The following is an 18,247-nucleotide window of genomic DNA, read 5'->3' on the forward strand; positions in this document are numbered from 1 at the left end:
GAGTAAGGGAGGCAGTAGGAAGAGAGGTGTCTACTTTGCTTTTGGATGATCCAGGAGGTAGCAAAGCATTTCTTACTCTGGCTACTTAGGGCCAAAAGGTCAGAGATAAGTGACCTCCTAACCCCATTTTCAGTCTAGTTCCTTGTTTACTTTGGGGAGAAGGGATGATCTTAGTGAATCACTATTTTTAGGAGGATTCTCCCTGATGAAACTTACTTTAGGTATGCCTAGGACTTTTCAAAGTGCTTTTGCTAACTTTATTGCATAGTGTTGCTGTAAGGTAGTTGATATTCTTTTATTTTTTCAGAGGAACTAAAGCATAGAGAAAATCAGTGACTTGGCCAAACAGTATGGTATTCTTAAAATAATATAAACTTTGGAATTGGACCTAGATTCGCTCTGACTATCCTTGCTAGCTGTGTACTTTGGGAAAATTTGAGAGTCCTTGCCCCATAAGGTTATTGTGAAAGCTGAATAGAATAATAGTAGTAGCTTACTGTTTGTTGTGACTTATGTGCAAGGTATTCTGCTAAGCATTTTACATGCCCAGGGATTACCATATTGTCTTTGTGTGGACATTGAGGGAAAACCTCCGTGGAGTAATGTAGGAACATGTAAAGTAAATGATCTGAGATTCCTGATACCTGCAGGAATCATGTATATAAGGTACTTAGTATTGCCTGTAGTATAGTACTGCCCTATTTGTGGTTGTACTTATCTGTTCCTTTATACTCTTTTGTCATTGTTAGTTTGTTTATAGAGTAGTGCTCAGAACTCCTCATTTTGTAAAAATGCTTAAGAGTTTATAAGGAGGTGATTTTGCATAATGGGAAGAATCCTGAATATAGAGTCAGGAGACTGAAGTCCTTGACTTTGCTAAACTGCTGGAAAAAGCACAGTATTTACTTCTGAGTCCGTTTCCTTGTTTCTAAAATAAGGGGTTTGAATGAAGTAAGTGATTTTATTTTAAATAAAAGCTATGTAGAATTCTTTATTTAATAAAGTCATGTAGGGGAAGCCCAATATGGTAAGAAGCTAAAATCAGTTGCTTTGGTTGAGTAAGTGAAAGGAGCCTGGAGTTCAGCCTGCTCAAAATATCTCCCCTGTTGTCTTTCCCCTAAATGACCCCAAGGGGATTTGCTGAGTCTAGTTTGAAAACCAGTTGACTAAATGATCTTTAGCTACTTTCTGGCTCTGAAATCTCATTCTGAGGAGTGGAGGAAGATCCAGAAATGTTTTCTACTACTTCTCCAACACTTGGTCGGATAACTAGAGCTGGATACTCTGTGAGTGCTGTGGGTTTGGTATCTGTGTCCTGTTAACTAGAGCTGGACACCCTGTGAGTGCTGTGGGTTTGGTATCTGTGTCCTGTTAACTAGAGCTGGACACCCTGTGAGTGCTGTGGGTTTGGTATCTGTGTCCTGTTAACTAGAGCTGGACACCCTGTGAGTGCTGTGGGTTTGAATCTGTGTCCTGTGAGTGCTGTGGGTTTGAATCTGTGTCCTGTGAGTGCTGTGGGTTTGAATCTGTGTCCTGTGAGTGCTGTGGGTTTGAATCTGTGTCCTGTGAGTGCTGTGGATTTGAATCTGTGTCCTGTGAGTGCTGTGGGTTTGAATCTGTGTCCTGTTTGTGTGGCACAGACCTGCAAGAAAGGGCTTCCCAGCGGGTCAGGGGGAGAGTGTTGTGGTTGAGACATTGTGCAGGTGGCACAGGGCTAGGGATGAGATCATTCAGAGCATTACCACAGGGCCTGAGATTCTGTGCTGTCTGTTCACTCTTGCCATCTGTTTTCTCCTTTGTAATCCATGATTAGGTCATGGACATTCTTATTATTTTCTGTTAATGGTCATTGCCAAAGGGCCGACAAACTATTTGATAATTAGGAGGCTCACTCATCAGTCAAATTCATCGAATTTTCAGCATTCCCTGTGTGCTAGGCTCCCTGCTGGGTACTGAGAATATAGTGGTGACACAAGTTGGAGAGAAGAATCGAGTAAATAAAACTGCAATAGAGTGTGATAGATTCTGTGATGGGAACCATGTAGCAGACTGTGAAAGCAAAAAAGAGAGGCCCAGATCTGGCCTGGGGTTTGAAGAAGGCACTCCAGAATTTTCCAGAAGGATGCCTTGTCTAAAGTGGGATCTGAAGAAATGAGAAGGAATCAAACTAGTGAGGGCCCAGAGGGAAGAGGGAGGGCGAGGATGTAGATGAAGAGGCTGGTGGGGCCACATCATGAAGGGCTTTGGGTGCCATCATGGGGAATTTGGACTTTATCCTGACAGTAGCCAGGACCTTTATAGAGAGTTTTAAGCAGTGGTGTGTAATACCTGCTTTCTCTGTATGTTTCCAGTAAGTATTTGCTACATATTTACTGGGTTTAGCTTTTTCATTGCCTGTACTAGTTGATTCATATCATCCAGAGTCTTGAATAAAACATATAAAATTGGCACTAAAAGCCAAATAAATAAAACAGTGGTATAATTCCCAGACTCTCCTAATTCAGAATTATGATAATTTATAGATGGGGCTATACTAAGGTTTAATGTTTCCTTCTTTTGAAAAAGAGATTGTGAAAACTATAGTATAAGCTAGTATAAATAAGATGTGCTGAGAGAATGCTACAGTTTGAGGATAAGCTGGGTTTTCTTTAACAGCTTTATTGAGATACGCTTTATGTATCGTGAAGTTTATCTCTTTAAAATACACAATTTAATGGTTTAAGCATATTTATGAGGATATGCTGTTTTAAAGCACTTTATAGATGAATCATATATCATTTGTCTTCCAGTGACTACGATGGCAACACAGATCCTTTGTATCATACACTCATTTAAAATTGGTGTGTGGTCTAAACTTAATTAAGTCCCCCCAAACCAACCCTGTGTGTAAATTGACAAGGTTTTAACTGTACCACTGGGCAGAAGGCCAAAGGCAAGAGTTTTTAAAAGGGAAAAGGTTTCTTTTTAAAAACATAAACTATAGGAGGTTTTTTCCCTCTCCATTTTTGAGAATGAGGAAGCAGGTAGGCTGGGGAAAGGAGAAGGGGGACCAAAAGAGGCAAAGATGAGAGGACAGAGAAAGATGTACCCAGAGAAGCAGAGTGATGGACAGGGAGCAATAATCGGGGTGGGCAAAATCTGAATGGAAGCGGAAGGCGTGGTCTTTTCAACACCTTCAAGCGTTGGTGTTTTTGAGGAGCTGAGCTTGGGCTCCATCTGGTGGCTCTAGGCTTATAGTGCAGCCATTAGAAGAATCAGGCTTGGAGAGAATTGGCATTTGGCGTCTCCTCCAGGCCCAATTTCAGTTGTTTTTCTTTTGCCCTGAGCTTTCTCATAGGATCATTGTCGGAGTCATTTCTTCCCTCTCCAGTGGTGGCTGTTTTTCTCTTATGTCTCAGACTGTTTCTTCACTCTTATCCTTGAGTTTTACATGTAATCTTATTGGACGACATCACCAGATACCCTATTGTTGCTGCCATCTATTGACGCCCTGAGTCACTGCCCCTAACTTCTCAACAACTTCGGATTCTGTCTTAACATCACTCTTTCCAGCACTATTCCTGTTGATTTATGGTGCTTACATGCTGGTGACCCTTGCAACACCTTTACCTCTCAATTATTTCTCTCTTCTAATGATCTTGTTTTCTACTTCTCCCTACTCCCCCACAGGATTCCTATGATTATGCCTTCGTTTTTGACATTATCAATAACTACAGTCCCTCCGTGATTTCAATTCCTTGAAGTCCCTCTCTGATTTCTGTCTTCTATATTTCAGGCTTAGTTTCCTTTGGTACCTGGTACTCTTACTCCAACAAGCCTTCAAGTCCCCTTGGGACCTTCAATTCATTAGTTTCTATTATATTTTCACTATTCTTCACCTCCTTCTGTACTGAGTGAAATTAAGTCCCTCACACACATCCTCTGCTCTCCTGTCCTTCTTTTGCTTTGTTCTGCAGTGCTTCGATCTGGTTCAGTCCAACTCTGGTTTCTCTATTCTTTTGTCTGTTCAGCCAGCTGAACAAGACTGGAGAAAAAGATAGAACTTTGTGGATTGGTTTCACTTTAAATCGTTACCAAGAATTTCAAATGGGCCCTTACACATCTAATATACATCACATACACATGTCCCAAATGAGACTCCTCATCTTCCTTCTCAGACTGCTCCATCTAAGGTCATCTCCATTTGAATTGATGATAATGCTGTCCCTCTACAAATTCAGCCCAGCCACCTTAGAGTCTACCTTAATTCCTGTCTATCTATCTGTCTATCTGCTTATTTATTTAGAGACAGGGTCTTGATCTGTCACCCTGGCTGGAATACAGTGGCACAGTCGTAGCTCACTGGAACCTTAAACTCCTGGGCTCAAGCAGTCTTCTTGCCTCAGCCTACCAAGTAGCTGGGACTACAAGTATATGCCACTGTACCTTCTAATTTTATTTTATTTTACCGTTTTTTATAGAGACGGGATCTTACTGTGTTGTGCCCAGGCTGGTCTTGAACTCCACCTCAGCTTCTCAAAGTGCTGGGATTATAGATGAGTCATTGCACTCGGCTTCTTAATTCCTTTCTTTGCCTCATGCTTCACATGTAGTCTAAGAGCAGATCTTTTGGTTGTATCTTCATACGGCCAGAATTCTGACCATTTCTCAACTGTCTTGGTCACGTGCTCTTGGAACGCATGTACTGCCACCATCCTGGTCTAGGCCATAACTCTGTTTTGCCTGGATTACTGCAATAGCCTCCTATTGGTCTTCCTGCTCCCACCCTTATCCTCTGTAGTCCATTCTACTTGCCACCTACTTAAAAGTTTCTGCTGAGAAGTGGTTCAGTTGTTATTATAGATTGTTTTTGTGTTTGGAATGTTTTTGCTTCCTCCAAAATTCGTGTTGAAACTTAACCCCCAGTGCAACAGCATTAAGAGGTAGGACCTTTAAGGAGATAATATTAGGGATCAGCACCTTTAAAAAAGGGCCTGAGGGAGCGAGTTCAACCCTTTTTGTTCCATTCCTTCTTCCCTGTGAGGAAACAGCATTCTAGGTGTCATCTTGGGAGCAGAGACTGGGCACTCAGCAGACACTAAACCTGCTGGTGCCTTGATCTTATATTCCCAGGCTCCAGAACTGTGAGGAAATAATTTCTATTCTTTTTGGAGACGGAGTCTTGCTCTGTTGACCAGGCTGGAGTGCAGTGGCACGATCTTGGCTCACTGCAGCCTCCGTCCCGTGGGTTCAAGCAATTATCCTGCCTCAGCCTCCCGAGTAGCTGGGATTATAGGCGTGCACCACAACACCTGGCTAATTTTTTTATTTTTAGTAGAGATGGGGTTTCATCATGTTGTTCAGGCTGGTCTTGAACTCCTGACCTCAAGTGATCCTCCTGCCTCAACCTCCTAAACTGTTGGGATTACAGGCGTGAGCCACCACACCTGGCCAGTTTCTGTTCTTATAAATTACTACCTCAGGTATTTTATTACAGCAGCACAAACGGACTGAGACAATGGTCTTTTTTTCTTTTTTCTTTTTAAAGATTTTCTGTTTGTGGTATATTCTTCCGTATCCTTACGATGTGTCTAGGTGCAGATTTAGTTTTCTCCTGTTGGGACATTGCTTCCTGAATGTGAGGTTCCATATCTTTAATCAACTCTTGAAAATTCTTACCTGCTAGCTCTTCAAATATTGCCTGTTCCCCATTCTGTATTCTATCCTTTTGGGCTGCCTGTTAAAACTTCCTTGTTTCAGACCTTTTTAATTTTTATTTCCCCCGTCTGTTAACCTCTCTTTTACCTTTTCCATCTTTTTAACTCTGTGCTGCTTTTTGTAATTACATATCTCTCTTGACGACTATTTATTAATATCTTCCTTTGCCTCTAATATGCAATTTCTCTTCTCTGTTTCTAGCTGTTGTATTTGGTTAACTTTCAGATCTTCTGATCTTTATTGATAGCACCTTGTTCCTTTCTCCTGTTTTTTTCGTTCCTTCTTTTATGACTTTAAACATTGGAATGTACTTATTGTATGGTCTCTAGCCAATAATCTTAGTAACTTTGGTTCTTTTTGGTATAAACTTGCTCTGCCCAGTCAAGTAAAAGATGGATCTTTATGTGTTTTGTAATTTTTAGTTATAAGCGCAGGTTCAGCTGGACTTTAATCTGTGGGAATCCTGTGTGACCTCTGTAGAGAGTAGCTCCTTCCAGAGTACTTTTGTTTGTTCAGCTAGGTTTCCCAGGGATATTACTAGGCTGATGGCCATTTTATGTTAGTTTCTCAGGACAGATAGGTTCTAGACCACTCAGGTGGTATAAATTTGAACTCTGAATTCAAGTGAGAGCAGGTCTAAGATTATAAATTCTCTAGGGATAATCCTCCTTTAACCCCTAATGGAGCCCAGGTCCTCTTATGTTCCCTATATCAGGGAGGTGACTTTTTTTTACTAGTTATCCTGGAGCTGTAGTTCTTCAATAGTCCTTGCTTTAGATTGGGGACTGGAGTCTCATTTTCAACTTACCACCTCTATTGGGCCCAAACTCTTGTCTCTTATACCTACCTGCATGATTGTTAGAACCCAAACTCCTTGGTTCTGGAGATCGGCAAGACACTAAGAAGGACAGCTCAGTGGTAGTTTAAACTTGCTATTATTTTTCATTTAGTCTTCTTTTCCTCTGGTTTTAGCTGGAATGTCACTTACTTTCTATGTGATCAGCTATACATTTTAAGTGATTGTTACATTTTATTCAATATTTTTAGCTGTTTTGTAGTATTAGAGGTTTTCCAGGTTATCTGGTTTGCCGTAGTGGTGGAAATGGAAGTCTGTTGTTTGCCTTTTATTTCGTAGGACTTATTGTTCATGAAACCTGTTTAGAATACATTTATTAATCCATTCTCCTGTTTTAAAAATGAGAAAATTACATAAAAAAACTAAACCTTCCCCTTTCTCTGTTTCCTTGGGGTATTATTATATGTTTGGTATATATGCCCAGTGAAATGGCTTTCAAAGAAACAAACCAGTCTTCATATCAACCTTAACATCTGGGGCATTTCTTTTACAGTGCCAAAGGATCCGTTTTGTAGAAGCTGCCTGTTGGCTGGGTCGGGCCAACTCACACCTGAATTCCACTTACAAATATACTTTTGGGAGAAGAGATGTTGAAAATGGGTGTGGAGAGATTGTTTTAATATATTGTGAAGCTCACCATTTATAGCAAGGCAGATGGATTAATTTGCATCACTTTTAAGTCACAATAGCTCATAAGAGATAATCTTTAAAAAAAAAAATCTTAGGATTGTTTATTGCTTTGTTAACAAGATCTTCCACATATTATTTCAGAACAACACTGGGGAGAAATACGGTAGATAGCATTATGCCCATTTTACCACTAAGTAAAACTGAGACTTAGTTTACATTGTTAATGACTCTCCTGAGATTATGCAGGTTGCAGATGGTAATGATGTTATTATACCCTGCCATGAGAATTGAGGCTTCTTATACGTCTTTTTGCCATGCTGCCACTGGTGACATTCTTTATTAGGGCAAAATGAGGTATCAACTCAATATTGGCCATAAAGAACCAGTGTTTTCTTGCAGGTTTATTCAAGTCATTCATTCAGCAGGTTTGAGCCCCTGCTATGATCCAGGCACCAGGAACAGATAGGAGCTCTTTTCTGTAACTGGGAGCTAACGTGCAGGTTTTACATTTGCTGACTGACATGCTTTCTACTTTCCTTCTGTAGATTGATGATGGTCTCCAGCTGTCAAAGAAGATTGTGGTTGCCAAGAGAAAGGTAACCATTTCTCATCTCCTTGAGTGGAATTGGATGCCTCTAGGAGCCCACATTGGCTGGCAGTAGACATGGCTGAATTTACAAGCTACAAGGAGACGGCCTCCAGCCGCCACTTGCGGTTTAAGCTACAGAGTCTAAGCCGCCGCCTTGATGAGTTGGAGGAAGCCACAAAAAACCTCCAGAAAGCAGAGGATGAGCTCCTGGATCTCCAGGACAAGGTGATTCAGGCGGAAGGTAGCAACTCCAGCATGTTGGCGGAGATTGAAGTGCTGCGCCAGCGGGTGCTGAGAATTGAAGGCAAAGACGAGGAAATTAAGAGAGCAGAGGATCTGTGTCGTCTGATGAAGGAGAAACTTGAAGAGGAAGAAAACCTCACCCGGGAGCTGAAATCTGAGATTGAGCGTCTTCAGAAACGAATGGCTGAATTAGAGAAGCTAGAAGAGGCCTTCAGCAGGAGTAAGAATGACTGTACCCAGCTGTGTCTGAGCCTGAATGAAGAGAGAAATCTGACCAAGAAAATCTCCTCTGAGCTGGAAATGCTCAGAGTCAAAGTGAAAGAACTAGAATCTTCTGAGGACCGCCTGGATAAAACTGAGCAGAGTTTAGCGTCAGAGTTAGAAAAGCTGAAATCATTAACTCTGAGCTTTGTAAGTGAGAGAAAATACTTGAATGAAAAGGAGAAAGAAAATGAGAAATTGATAAAAGAACTCACTCAAAAACTAGAGCAGAACAAAAAAATGAACCGAGATTATACAAGGAATGCTTCTAATCTGGAAAGAAATGACCTACGGATTGAGGATGGCATCTCTTCCACACTGCCGTCCAAAGAATCAAGAAGGAAGGGTGGTCTGGACTACCTAAAGCAGGTAGAGAATGAAACAAGAAACAAATCAGAAAATGAAAAGAACCGCAATCAGGAAGACAACAAAGTCAAAGACCTTAACCAAGAGATTGAGAAACTTAAGACGCAAATCAAACACTTTGAATTGTTGGAAGAAGAGCTTAAGAAAATGAAGGCCAAAAATAACGATCTTCAGGAAAATTACCTAAGTGAACAAAATAAAAACAAATTATTAGCCAGCCAACTGGAGGAGATAAAGCTACAAATCAAGAAACAGAAAGAGTTAGAAAATGGAGAGGTAGAAGGGGAAGATGCTTTCCTGTCCAGCAAAGGCAGACATGAGAGGACTAAGTTTAGAGGCCACGGAAGTGAGGCTTCTGTGTCCAAGCACACAGCGCGGGAACTGTCTCCTCAGCATAAGCGGGAACGACTCCGGAACAGGGAGTTTGCTCTCAACAATGAAAACTATTCTCTGAGCAACAGGCAGGTTTCTTCTCCCAGTTTCACCAACAGGAGGGCAGCAAAAGCTTCTCACATGGGGATGAGTACAGACAGTGGGACTCAGGAGACAAAGAAAACTGAAGACCGGTTTGTACCTGGATCCTCCCAGAGCGAAGGGAAGAAGTCTAGGGAGCAGCCCTCAGTGCTGAGTCGCTACCCCCCAGCTGCTCAGGAGCACAGTAAAGTGTGGAAGGGGACTCCCAAGCCAGGCACCGAGAGCGGACTGAAGGGAAAAGTGGAGAAGACAACACGAACGTTTAGTGACACCACTCACGGATCTGTTCCCAGTGACCCATTGGGTAGAGCTGACAAGGCTTCTGACACCTCCTCTGAGACTGTCTTTGGCAAGAGGGGACACATGCCTGGCAACGGAAGTCAAGTAACTCAGGCTGCAAACTCTGGCTGTTCTAAGGTGATTGGAACTCTGGCCTCATCTCGAAGATCCTCCTCAGAAGGGCTCTCTAAAGGCAAAAAGGCTGCCAATGGCCTTGAGGCTGATACCAGTTCCCCGAATTCCAAGGCTCCTGTTTTATCGAAGTATCCTTATAGCTCTAGAAGCCAAGAGAACATCCTTCAGGGATTTTCAGCCTCACATAAAGAAGGGGTTAATCAACCTGCAGCAGTTGTGATGGAAGACAGCAGTCCGCATGAAGCCTTGAGGTGTCGAGTCATCAAATCCAGTGGCAGAGAGAAGCCAGACTCAGATGATGACTTGGACATAGCATCTCTTGTTACTGCCAAGTTGGTAAATACAACCATCACTCCAGAGCCAGAGCCCAAACCACAGCCTAACTCTAGAGAAAAAGCCAAAACCCGAGGGGCACCTAGAACCTCCCTATTTGAGAATGATAAAGATGCTGGAATGGAGAATGAATCTGTGAAATCTGTCAGAGCCTCCACCAATGCCATGGAGCTCCCAGATACCAATGGTGCTGGGGTAAAAAGCCAAAGGCCCTTTAGTCCCAGAGAGGCGTTGCGGTCTAGAGCTGTCATCAAACCTGTTATTGTTGATAAGGATGTGAAAAAAATCATGGGAGGATCTGGAACAGAGACTGCGTTGGAGAAACAGAAACCCGTCTCCAAACCAGGGCCAAACAAAGTGACAAGTAGCATTACTATCTATCCGTCTGACAGCAGCAGCCCCAGAGCTGCTCCGGGTGAGGCCCTGAGGGAGAGGCACACATCCACCAGCAATATCCAGGTGGGGCTGGCAGAGCTCACATCAGTTACCAACCACATCAGCTCCCCTTTTGAGCTCTCCATTCACAAACATGACATCACCCTGCAGCTTGCAGAAGCGGAGAGAATGGCAGATGGGCCCCTGAAGAACAGGCCAGAAACAGTGGTCTCTCGGAGCAGCATTATAATCAAGCCATCGGATCCTGTGGAGAGGAATAGCCATGCACCTCCAGCGGAGACAATCAGGTGGAAAAGCCATAGTGCCCCTTCAGAAGTGGGCTTCTCAGATGCCAGACATGTTACTGTGCGGAATGCCTGGAAGACTAGGCGAGACTTGAAATCTTTAGAAGACCCCCCAACTCGAATAGGTAAAAACATGGAATCTACCAATAGCAATGCCTACATCCAGAGGTCTTCCACAGACTTCTCAGAACTTGAACAGCCCAGGTCCTACCTTTTTGAGCAGGGCACTCGAAGGGTAGGACCAAGTTCAGGGGATGCCCCTGAGCCCGCCTCCAGAAGGACCCAAAGTAGCCTCACTGTGTCAGAGGTGCTTACCCGTCGGAATCGGGTAGGAGACACCATCACTGTCGCAGCCTGGAACCACTCAGCAAGCATGGTGAGTTCCAGCCTCTCTCCCCTCTCTCTTTTCTCTCTCCCTTTTCCTTCTTTGCCTTTTCCTTTTTCCCCTCTGCTCTAGCCTGTGTGACCCAGGATCTTGAGAACTGAGTAGAACTGGGTTCCTTAGAGAACTGTTGAAAAATCGGGGGGGTTTGACCTTTCTCCTAAAGAAGGTTTTTGGCAGCATGACTTTCCAAAATCCCTTTTCCAATTTGTTGTCTTCATTTTGCTCTCATATATGAAGGCGACATAAAAAGGAAATATGTCTTCTCTTCCCTTGGTTTGCCAGAGCAGCTAAAGGAGCTCCTCGTAGGCCCTCAGAACAGCATGAAAAGCACAAGAAGCAGCTGCAGCTGATGGGGAGCTCTGGGCAACAGGAGGAGGCCCGGTGCCCTTTCTGTAGGGCACAGTGAGGGGAGCCAGGTCAGCAAGTTCTCGGCCGCCTCAGTTAGCAGATCTTCACAGGCTGCTGGCCTCTCAGGGATGAGGAGAGCTGGGGCTTACACTGGGCCTATTTTAGATAAGCGTATACCCAATTCCAAGTGACACTTTCTTTTGCCCCCCAGACAGCTGTCTGTCTCATATCATCAGTCTGAGGGCAGGGCTGGTTCAGTATAGCTCATTACAGCTTTGATAAATCCAGAACCACCTGCCTTATGTGAGTGTGAGGGTCAGAGTGTCAGAACAGCATCTGGAGAAGCCCCTGGGAGTGTCTTTTTGATGAGAAACCTGTGATGATGAAAAACTTCTTGGACCTGGACACAGTGCTCCGTTCTTTAAAAAAGCAGATGACTCTGTTAACTTGAAAAGCCCTGTGACTCTTTACAGGGTACTTAACACTAGACAAAAGTACTTCATTACCCACTATCTCATTCAGTCCCTTGAATATCTGCCTGGGGGCAGATATTATCCCCATTTTTCAGATGTAGAAGCTAAGGGTCAGAAACACAAAATATCTTCCCCAAGGTCACCCAGCTGAATTACTGGAAGAGCTAAGACTTGAATCCAATCCAAGATTCCTGTCTCTAAATCCAATGCTCTTTCTACCCTGCTAACCTTTCTTACTCATGCCTGTGTTATTCTTTGATCTGCATTTGCTTGGGAGAACTAAGGAGAATATTAAAAATGTAGAATTCTGGCCAGGCATGGTGGCTCACACCTGTAATCCCAGCACCAAATTTGGGAGGCTGAGGCAGGCGGATCACAAGGTCAGGAGTTCAAGACCAGCCTGGCCAATATAGGGAAACCCCTAAAAATACAAAATTAGCTGGGCGTGGTAGCACATGCCTGTAATCCCAGCTACTCAGGAGGCTGAGGCAGGAGAATCACTTGAACCCGGGAGGCGGAGGTTGCAGTGAGCCAAGATCGCGCCCTTGTACTCCAGCCTGGGCAACAAGAGTGAAATGACGTCTCAAAAAAAAAAAAAAAAAAAAAAAAAAAAGCCAGGTGTGGTGATGCGTGCTTGTAATCCCAGCTACTTGGGAGGCTGAGGCAGGAGAATTGCTTTGAACCCGGGAGACAGAGGTTGCAGTGAGCTGAGACTGCGCCACTGCACTCCAGCCTGCGAGACAGTGCAAGACATCATCTCAAAAAAAAAAAGGTAGAATTCTAGGCGTAGGGAGAAAGACAGCTATTTGGGCCCCTGAAGCTTTGGACATTTAAGAGGAGAGATAACGGATGAGAGACGGGAATGTGAGCTTTTTGGTTTGTATGTGGGAAGGAGGAAGAGAGCTGTCTGGACCTCTCTTCAGCTCCCCACCGAGGATGTGGATCTCATCCCCAGAATCATGCAGCCTGCATGCATGTGCAGAACTCGGAGACTGCTGGCCCCTCCTCAGGGGTACCAGTCCCATGCCCCCATTCCAGGCTCTGTCCTCTGTAAGGCTCCTGTTCAGTTGTGAGCCTCCTCCTAGCCTACCCTGATTGTTCCCAGCAGCTTGGAGTTCCCGGTCTACCCGATTTCCAAGGAATTTACATATTGGCCCATACTCAGGCAAAAGCATATCTTTGCAGTTAACTTATGGCCTGTCTGGGCTATATCTGCCTCTGCTGGGTTGGAAAGGACCCACTGTGGTAGCAGGTGAGGGTGTCTTGTTCCTCACTTTACTGACCTCCGCAGCTCACTTTTGTTATTTATTGGCACAGGAGGAAGAAGGGGAAGACTGTACACTCAGTGTCTACAGGCAACTGCACAACTCCCTGGATCCGTCTGAACTGCCTGGGAAGCAGGGGCTGCCAGAGCCTGGGCGAGTACGGGCCGAGGAACGATTACGGCCAACCAGGCCCTGTGCTGAGGAGAACTGAGCCCGCTGGGTGTCTGTTTTCTGCCCTCTGCTCCTGCTTCTCAGCTCTTCCACCATCCTGCCCCACGAAGGATCCAAGGCCAGTTAACCAGGCAAGACACAAGGCTTGGCTGGAAAACTGTGGTAGAGCCGGGCTGTGGCTCAGGTAATTTTTGCCATTTGGCCAGAGGGAATCAGAGACTACAAACTGGACAGTCACCCAGGCCTCCCCAATGCACGAGTCCTCTCTCTCTCCTTGTCCCTGTCCACCAAGTAGTTGGACCATTCTGGCCCCCAAACGGGAAGATAAAGTCCCCACCACACAGCAGGAGTCAAAAATTCTTCTCAGCTCCTTGGTGGGTTGTTTCTGGATCCTAGGGCAGCCTCTGACTGTGTGGTTAATGTTCTGGTTTCTCAGTCTCCTCACTATATCCACCTCACTCCTCATTTGCCCAGTGGGCTCAAGTACCCCGTAAGATTTACCAGCCATCAGCTCCATCTAGGGGGCTTTCATTTCTTTCCCCTTGGAGTTCTTCTCCTCAGACTTAAAGCAGAAAGGGGTCTGTGCTGCCTCTAAAGGATTATGAGACTACCCTTTAGGTTGAAGTTTGACCTGGCTCCTGGCTCACCGGTCTCCTGGAAGCAGAGCATGCAGATACCCATGCAGATACCCATTGGAATGACATCATCCCTCCCCAACCCCAGCTCTCTCTGCTCACCTTTCAAAGGCACCTGGAGGTGCAAGCCTCATGCATCTCCTTTCCTGAGCACCAGTAATGCTGCTGGCATCGCCTGCTCTTTCTCCGGTGGCTGGAGACTTCAGGCTGACTTCATTGTTTCCACCTTGGGAAAATCCCTAGGCTAAGCTGGGCCTGACCCAGCATCCTCTGCCTTCTAGGAAGTGCCCAGCAGGGGGAAAAGCAGACCCGAAGTGACTCCCCTTTAGTCACTCCACAAGCAATAGCTCCATGAGAGGCATGGACTGTGAGACTACTCCCTCCTGTTCTCCTTCTCCATCCCCCATGGAGGAGGCATCGCACTTTACCAAGCTGATGCATTCCTACAGAAGTGGGCCCCGGATTTCTGCAAGTTGACTATCACGATGACTTCGTTGGAGGAAAGGTGATACATACATATGCATTGAGGGCCTCAGCTTGATATAGTTCAAAATGCAGCAAACTTTTCAGAAAGCCACGTAAATAAATTGGTTAGGTTCCTTATACCAGTCACATGGGGAAATTGAAAAGAATTGTATATTCTTGGCAGTGCTTTTTCTTTAGCATTCTGTCAATTCAAAGAAGGGATCCTCTTTCAAAGGCTACCTTTATGAAGCAGACACTATTGCCCTCAGAATGAGAGAACATTAAACTACCAGTCTGGTAAGCTGGATTTTTTTCCCCATGGCTTTACTTCCTTGCTGTGTGACCTTGGGTGAGTCATTGTCTTCTTGGAGCCTCAGTTTCCCTGTCTGTAAAATGAGTTCTTTGAAATGGATGATCTCTAAGGGCACCAAATCTGGTATTCTAAGGTTCTCCTGTTTTCACCATCTATAATAGTATGGGATGATTTTTGCTTGTGGAAGGTATCATCTGTGTGGGTTCTTCCCTCCTGCCCTCAATTGTTTTTCTGGGCCTTGTTTTTTAGTTTCCCCATGTTTTAATCTCATGGGGATGAGCTCAGAGAAGCTCCCTGGGCCTGTTTCCCAATCTGCAAAGTGTGAAGGGATTAGATCGGATGGTCTCTGAGGCTCTTTGTGGCATCAGCCTTGCCCAGTGCCACACAGTATCTCCTGGCTTTCTAGGAGTCTAGGTGTTATGGAAAGTACCCAGGTCTGTGTATCTCCTGTTCCTGTGCATCTCCTATGAATTTCCTGGCAAGAGGAAGACTCAAGACTTCCTCCAGAGGAATTTGTCTTCTCTGCCTTCACTCAGCATGGGAACCAGTGTTCATCCTGCCCTTGTCTGCATCAGATTTGGCAGTGAGGAGGCTTGGGGAGCACCTACCTTACTTTCAGGGACAGGAATCTATTGCTCATACTTCTGCTTCCTAGAGTTTTGCCAATCTAAAGGCATTGTCACGTGGCCTGCCTTTCCTCTCCACATCCCCACCTCTGATGCTCAAGATGCTATTTCCAAGATCTCTTACTGCTGCTTTTCCTGGCTCACTGGCCAGAAACTAGCTCACTCAAGGCTGCCATCCCTCAGTTGCAGCCTCCCTGCCATTCTTCTTCACTGGTTGGCAACCTTGAGAGTTGAAAGAAAATCAGCCTCTGTGGTGGCCAACTAAAGGTATTAGGAAACTAAGTCTGTGGCTCTTCTCTGCTGATGGAAACAGAAGGGCGCCAAGCCATGCCTAAAAAGATCTCGCCAATAATTCTTGTCTTTCTTTGGGTGTTGGAGCCCTGGATTCTGGTGCTATAGCTCCTGGTGCCAAAGTCTGGATCTTTCCACATTTCAGCAGCACCAACATCTGCTGCTACTCAAAATGTCCTGTGGAAGAGGGGCAGCTGTGATGCCCTTTTGCTGGGGCTGCCATCTTGAAATCTGAGTGCAATAGGATTTGATTGTAACAGTTATTTCAGGATATTTTGTTTCTTTAATCTGCACACTTTCTAGATAGATTTTATTTTTAAATGTCCTCAGCATTGCAGAAAATAACATTGTAATAGCAAGTAAAGGCTGGAGGCTGTTTCTCTGGGCTTCAAATGGCTGGCAAGGCTGGCTCTCAAATCCCAAAGTTGGGAGGCATGTTTCTGAAAAGCAACTGAGGTGTGACTGTTTGGACTCAGGCCTCATCATCAGGGGTCCTGGAGGAAGCCTCCAAGTAGAGGGGAGACCTGGTATTGAATAGTTGTTTAATCAAGCCAAATAGTCCCACTGCCCCTGGTCAACAAACCCACTTTTATGACAAGTTTCTTCCGCAGTTTGGCTCTTAAATTTTACTGGCAGGTGTATTGTTGTTGGAGGGTTCCTAGTGAGTTGGGGGACCTGGCGGTAGAGCTGCTTGGTTGGAGGAAGTGGAGCTAGCTTAGTACCAGCAGCTGATCTCTTCCACATGCTGCTGCTTTTTTTGCCACTCTGATACTAAACCAGAGAAAGCTGCAGGTGGATAAAGCAGCTGTGGCTGTTTTTTGCTTTTGGGTGGCAATGAGAAAGAGTCATATTGTGGGTTAAAAGGATCTGCAGTGGGGCCAAGGATGCCACCCCACCCTCAGCTGCAGGCAAGCTTGCACATAAATAACCCCCCTGTCACTGGAGTGTTCGGGATGCAGGGGGCGCTATAGTGTTCTTGGACTTGTCGTCCTGGGGCAGTTTTAGTTCTTTATATTTAGTGGGTCAGTGCCAAGTGCTACCACTTCCCAGTAAAGGAATGGGGACCCAGAGGCTGGGTCCCTGGCTACCTTGTTATGAGGTTTTGTTATTTCTCTGACAAGATTGCTTTGGAAAGAGCTGCTTTTAGGGATTATTTTTTGAATACCCCGAGTGGGGAACAGGGTTCTCCTCAAAGCCTCACAACCAAGATCATAGGAAAGGGGCCCTATTTTCCTGCTGCTTCCCAGCTCAGAACATATACTGAATGGAATGTATTTTTAAGAGAATAAAGTCTATTTTTTTGTATTTTAAAGATTGAGAGGGCTAAGAAAGTAGCCCTCAAATAAACTGTTATTGCATTATAGGCCCCTTTGTTGGGGGCAGTCTGTTGGTCCACACCTACTTGCTCAGGCAGGTGCTCTGGTCTCACCCCTGCCCCTTGGAGTCTAGGTGCAGCAGCTTCTACATTCCTGCTCCAAGCATGGGACCAAGGAGGCCGGAACCTGTCACTGGAAACCAGGGCAAAGCAGTGGCTCAGGGCTCCTTGGGTGCATGTGTATCGTCGGAGCTGCCTGTCTGCATGTATCCTCTGGCGCAAATGTTCTCTGTTGGCTCTGCAGTACAATATGTAACCAATAAAGCTCCCTCGTTTCCGTATACTCTGTGCGAGTCTGTGATGCCAGTTTTGTCAATGTCATCCCTGTGTATCTGTCTTCTATGCGTTGGCGCAGCTCTAGTATATTTCATTGTATAATACTTAAAATTGGGTATTTTACCTAACCAATTACTGATACTGCAAGGACTGGAAACATTAACTGCCCTGATCCTGCTGTGCAGATTCTTTCCATTACTGCCACGAATTCTAAGACTGGGGGGAAAAGCCTTCTCCATTTTCATCTTCCAGTCAGATCACCAATATATTCTTAACTCATAGTAAGAATAAAACCACATTTAAGGGACATTACTTGGATTTGTAGTAACAGAGTTTATCTGTCAGGAGCCCCTGGGAAGGAACCAGCATGTAACATGTTTTCATCTTATATGGCAAAAGGGACTTTGCAGGTAAGGATTCTGGGATGAGGGAAGAGCAGCCTAGATGAGCCAGGTGGGCCTTAAATGTAATCACAGGTAGTATCCTTTTAAGAGACAAAAGATTTGACTACAGGAGAAGGCAATGTGACGATGGAAGCAGAAACTGGAGTTATGTGCGCTGAGGTTGGAGGAAGGAGCCACGAGCCTTCCCACCCCTAGCAGCTGAAAAGAGCAAGGAAATGAACTGATCCTCCCTGCTCTGAGAGCCTCTATAATGAATGCAGCCCTGTAGACCCATTTTAGACTTTAAGCATCCAGAACTTTCGAATAGATTTGTTAAGGGCCACTAAGTTTGTGGCAATCTGTTAAACCAGCTGTTACCTAAGCCCTTGATCCTATGTAGCGCGCTTCCCAAAATGTACACCACCACCTTTAGTAGAATTGGAAAGTTTTAGCACATACCCATTGGAGGGCATCAGGAATAAAGGCAGACTGGTCTCCCAAAGGCTCAGACTTTTTGTTTCAGCTCTTGTGTTTTATCTTGAAAGTACATCCAAAGTTTCCTAATAAATAACCATGTTCTTGGCACACCACCACACCCCACCCCCATCCAAGTGAGGAAGTCTAGTCCCATTGACCAGGAAATCCACTGCTTCTACAGGACCGCCCGCCCCTCCCCCCCCACCTTATCTTCTGACCTG

General features: G+C 45.0%; 1 protein-coding gene across 10 annotated transcripts in view; it reads left to right on the top strand.

Annotated features, from left to right (window-relative positions):
• LUZP1 (leucine zipper protein 1) overlaps positions 1-17,171 on the top strand; it is a 97,021-nt gene extending 79,850 nt beyond the window's left edge. For 8 of the 10 annotated variants that reach the window (XM_009233910.4, XM_009233894.4, XM_009233888.4 and 5 more), the window contains 2 exons: positions 7,729-10,919; positions 13,067-17,171. In XM_009233910.4, the coding sequence (XP_009232185.1) occupies positions 7,848-10,919; positions 13,067-13,225 (3,231 nt within the window). In that variant the 5' untranslated portion in view covers positions 7,729-7,847 and the 3' untranslated portion in view covers positions 13,226-17,171. The remainder of the gene's footprint in view (positions 1-7,728; positions 10,920-13,066) is intronic. The other 2 variants (XR_010136604.1, XR_008525479.2) reach the window with 1 other exon arrangement.
• Positions 17,172-18,247: the final 1,076 nt, after the last annotated feature.

This window comes from Pongo abelii, chromosome 1 (genome assembly GCF_028885655.2).
Source record: "Pongo abelii isolate AG06213 chromosome 1, NHGRI_mPonAbe1-v2.0_pri, whole genome shotgun sequence".
NCBI lineage: Eukaryota > Metazoa > Chordata > Mammalia > Primates > Hominidae > Pongo > Pongo abelii.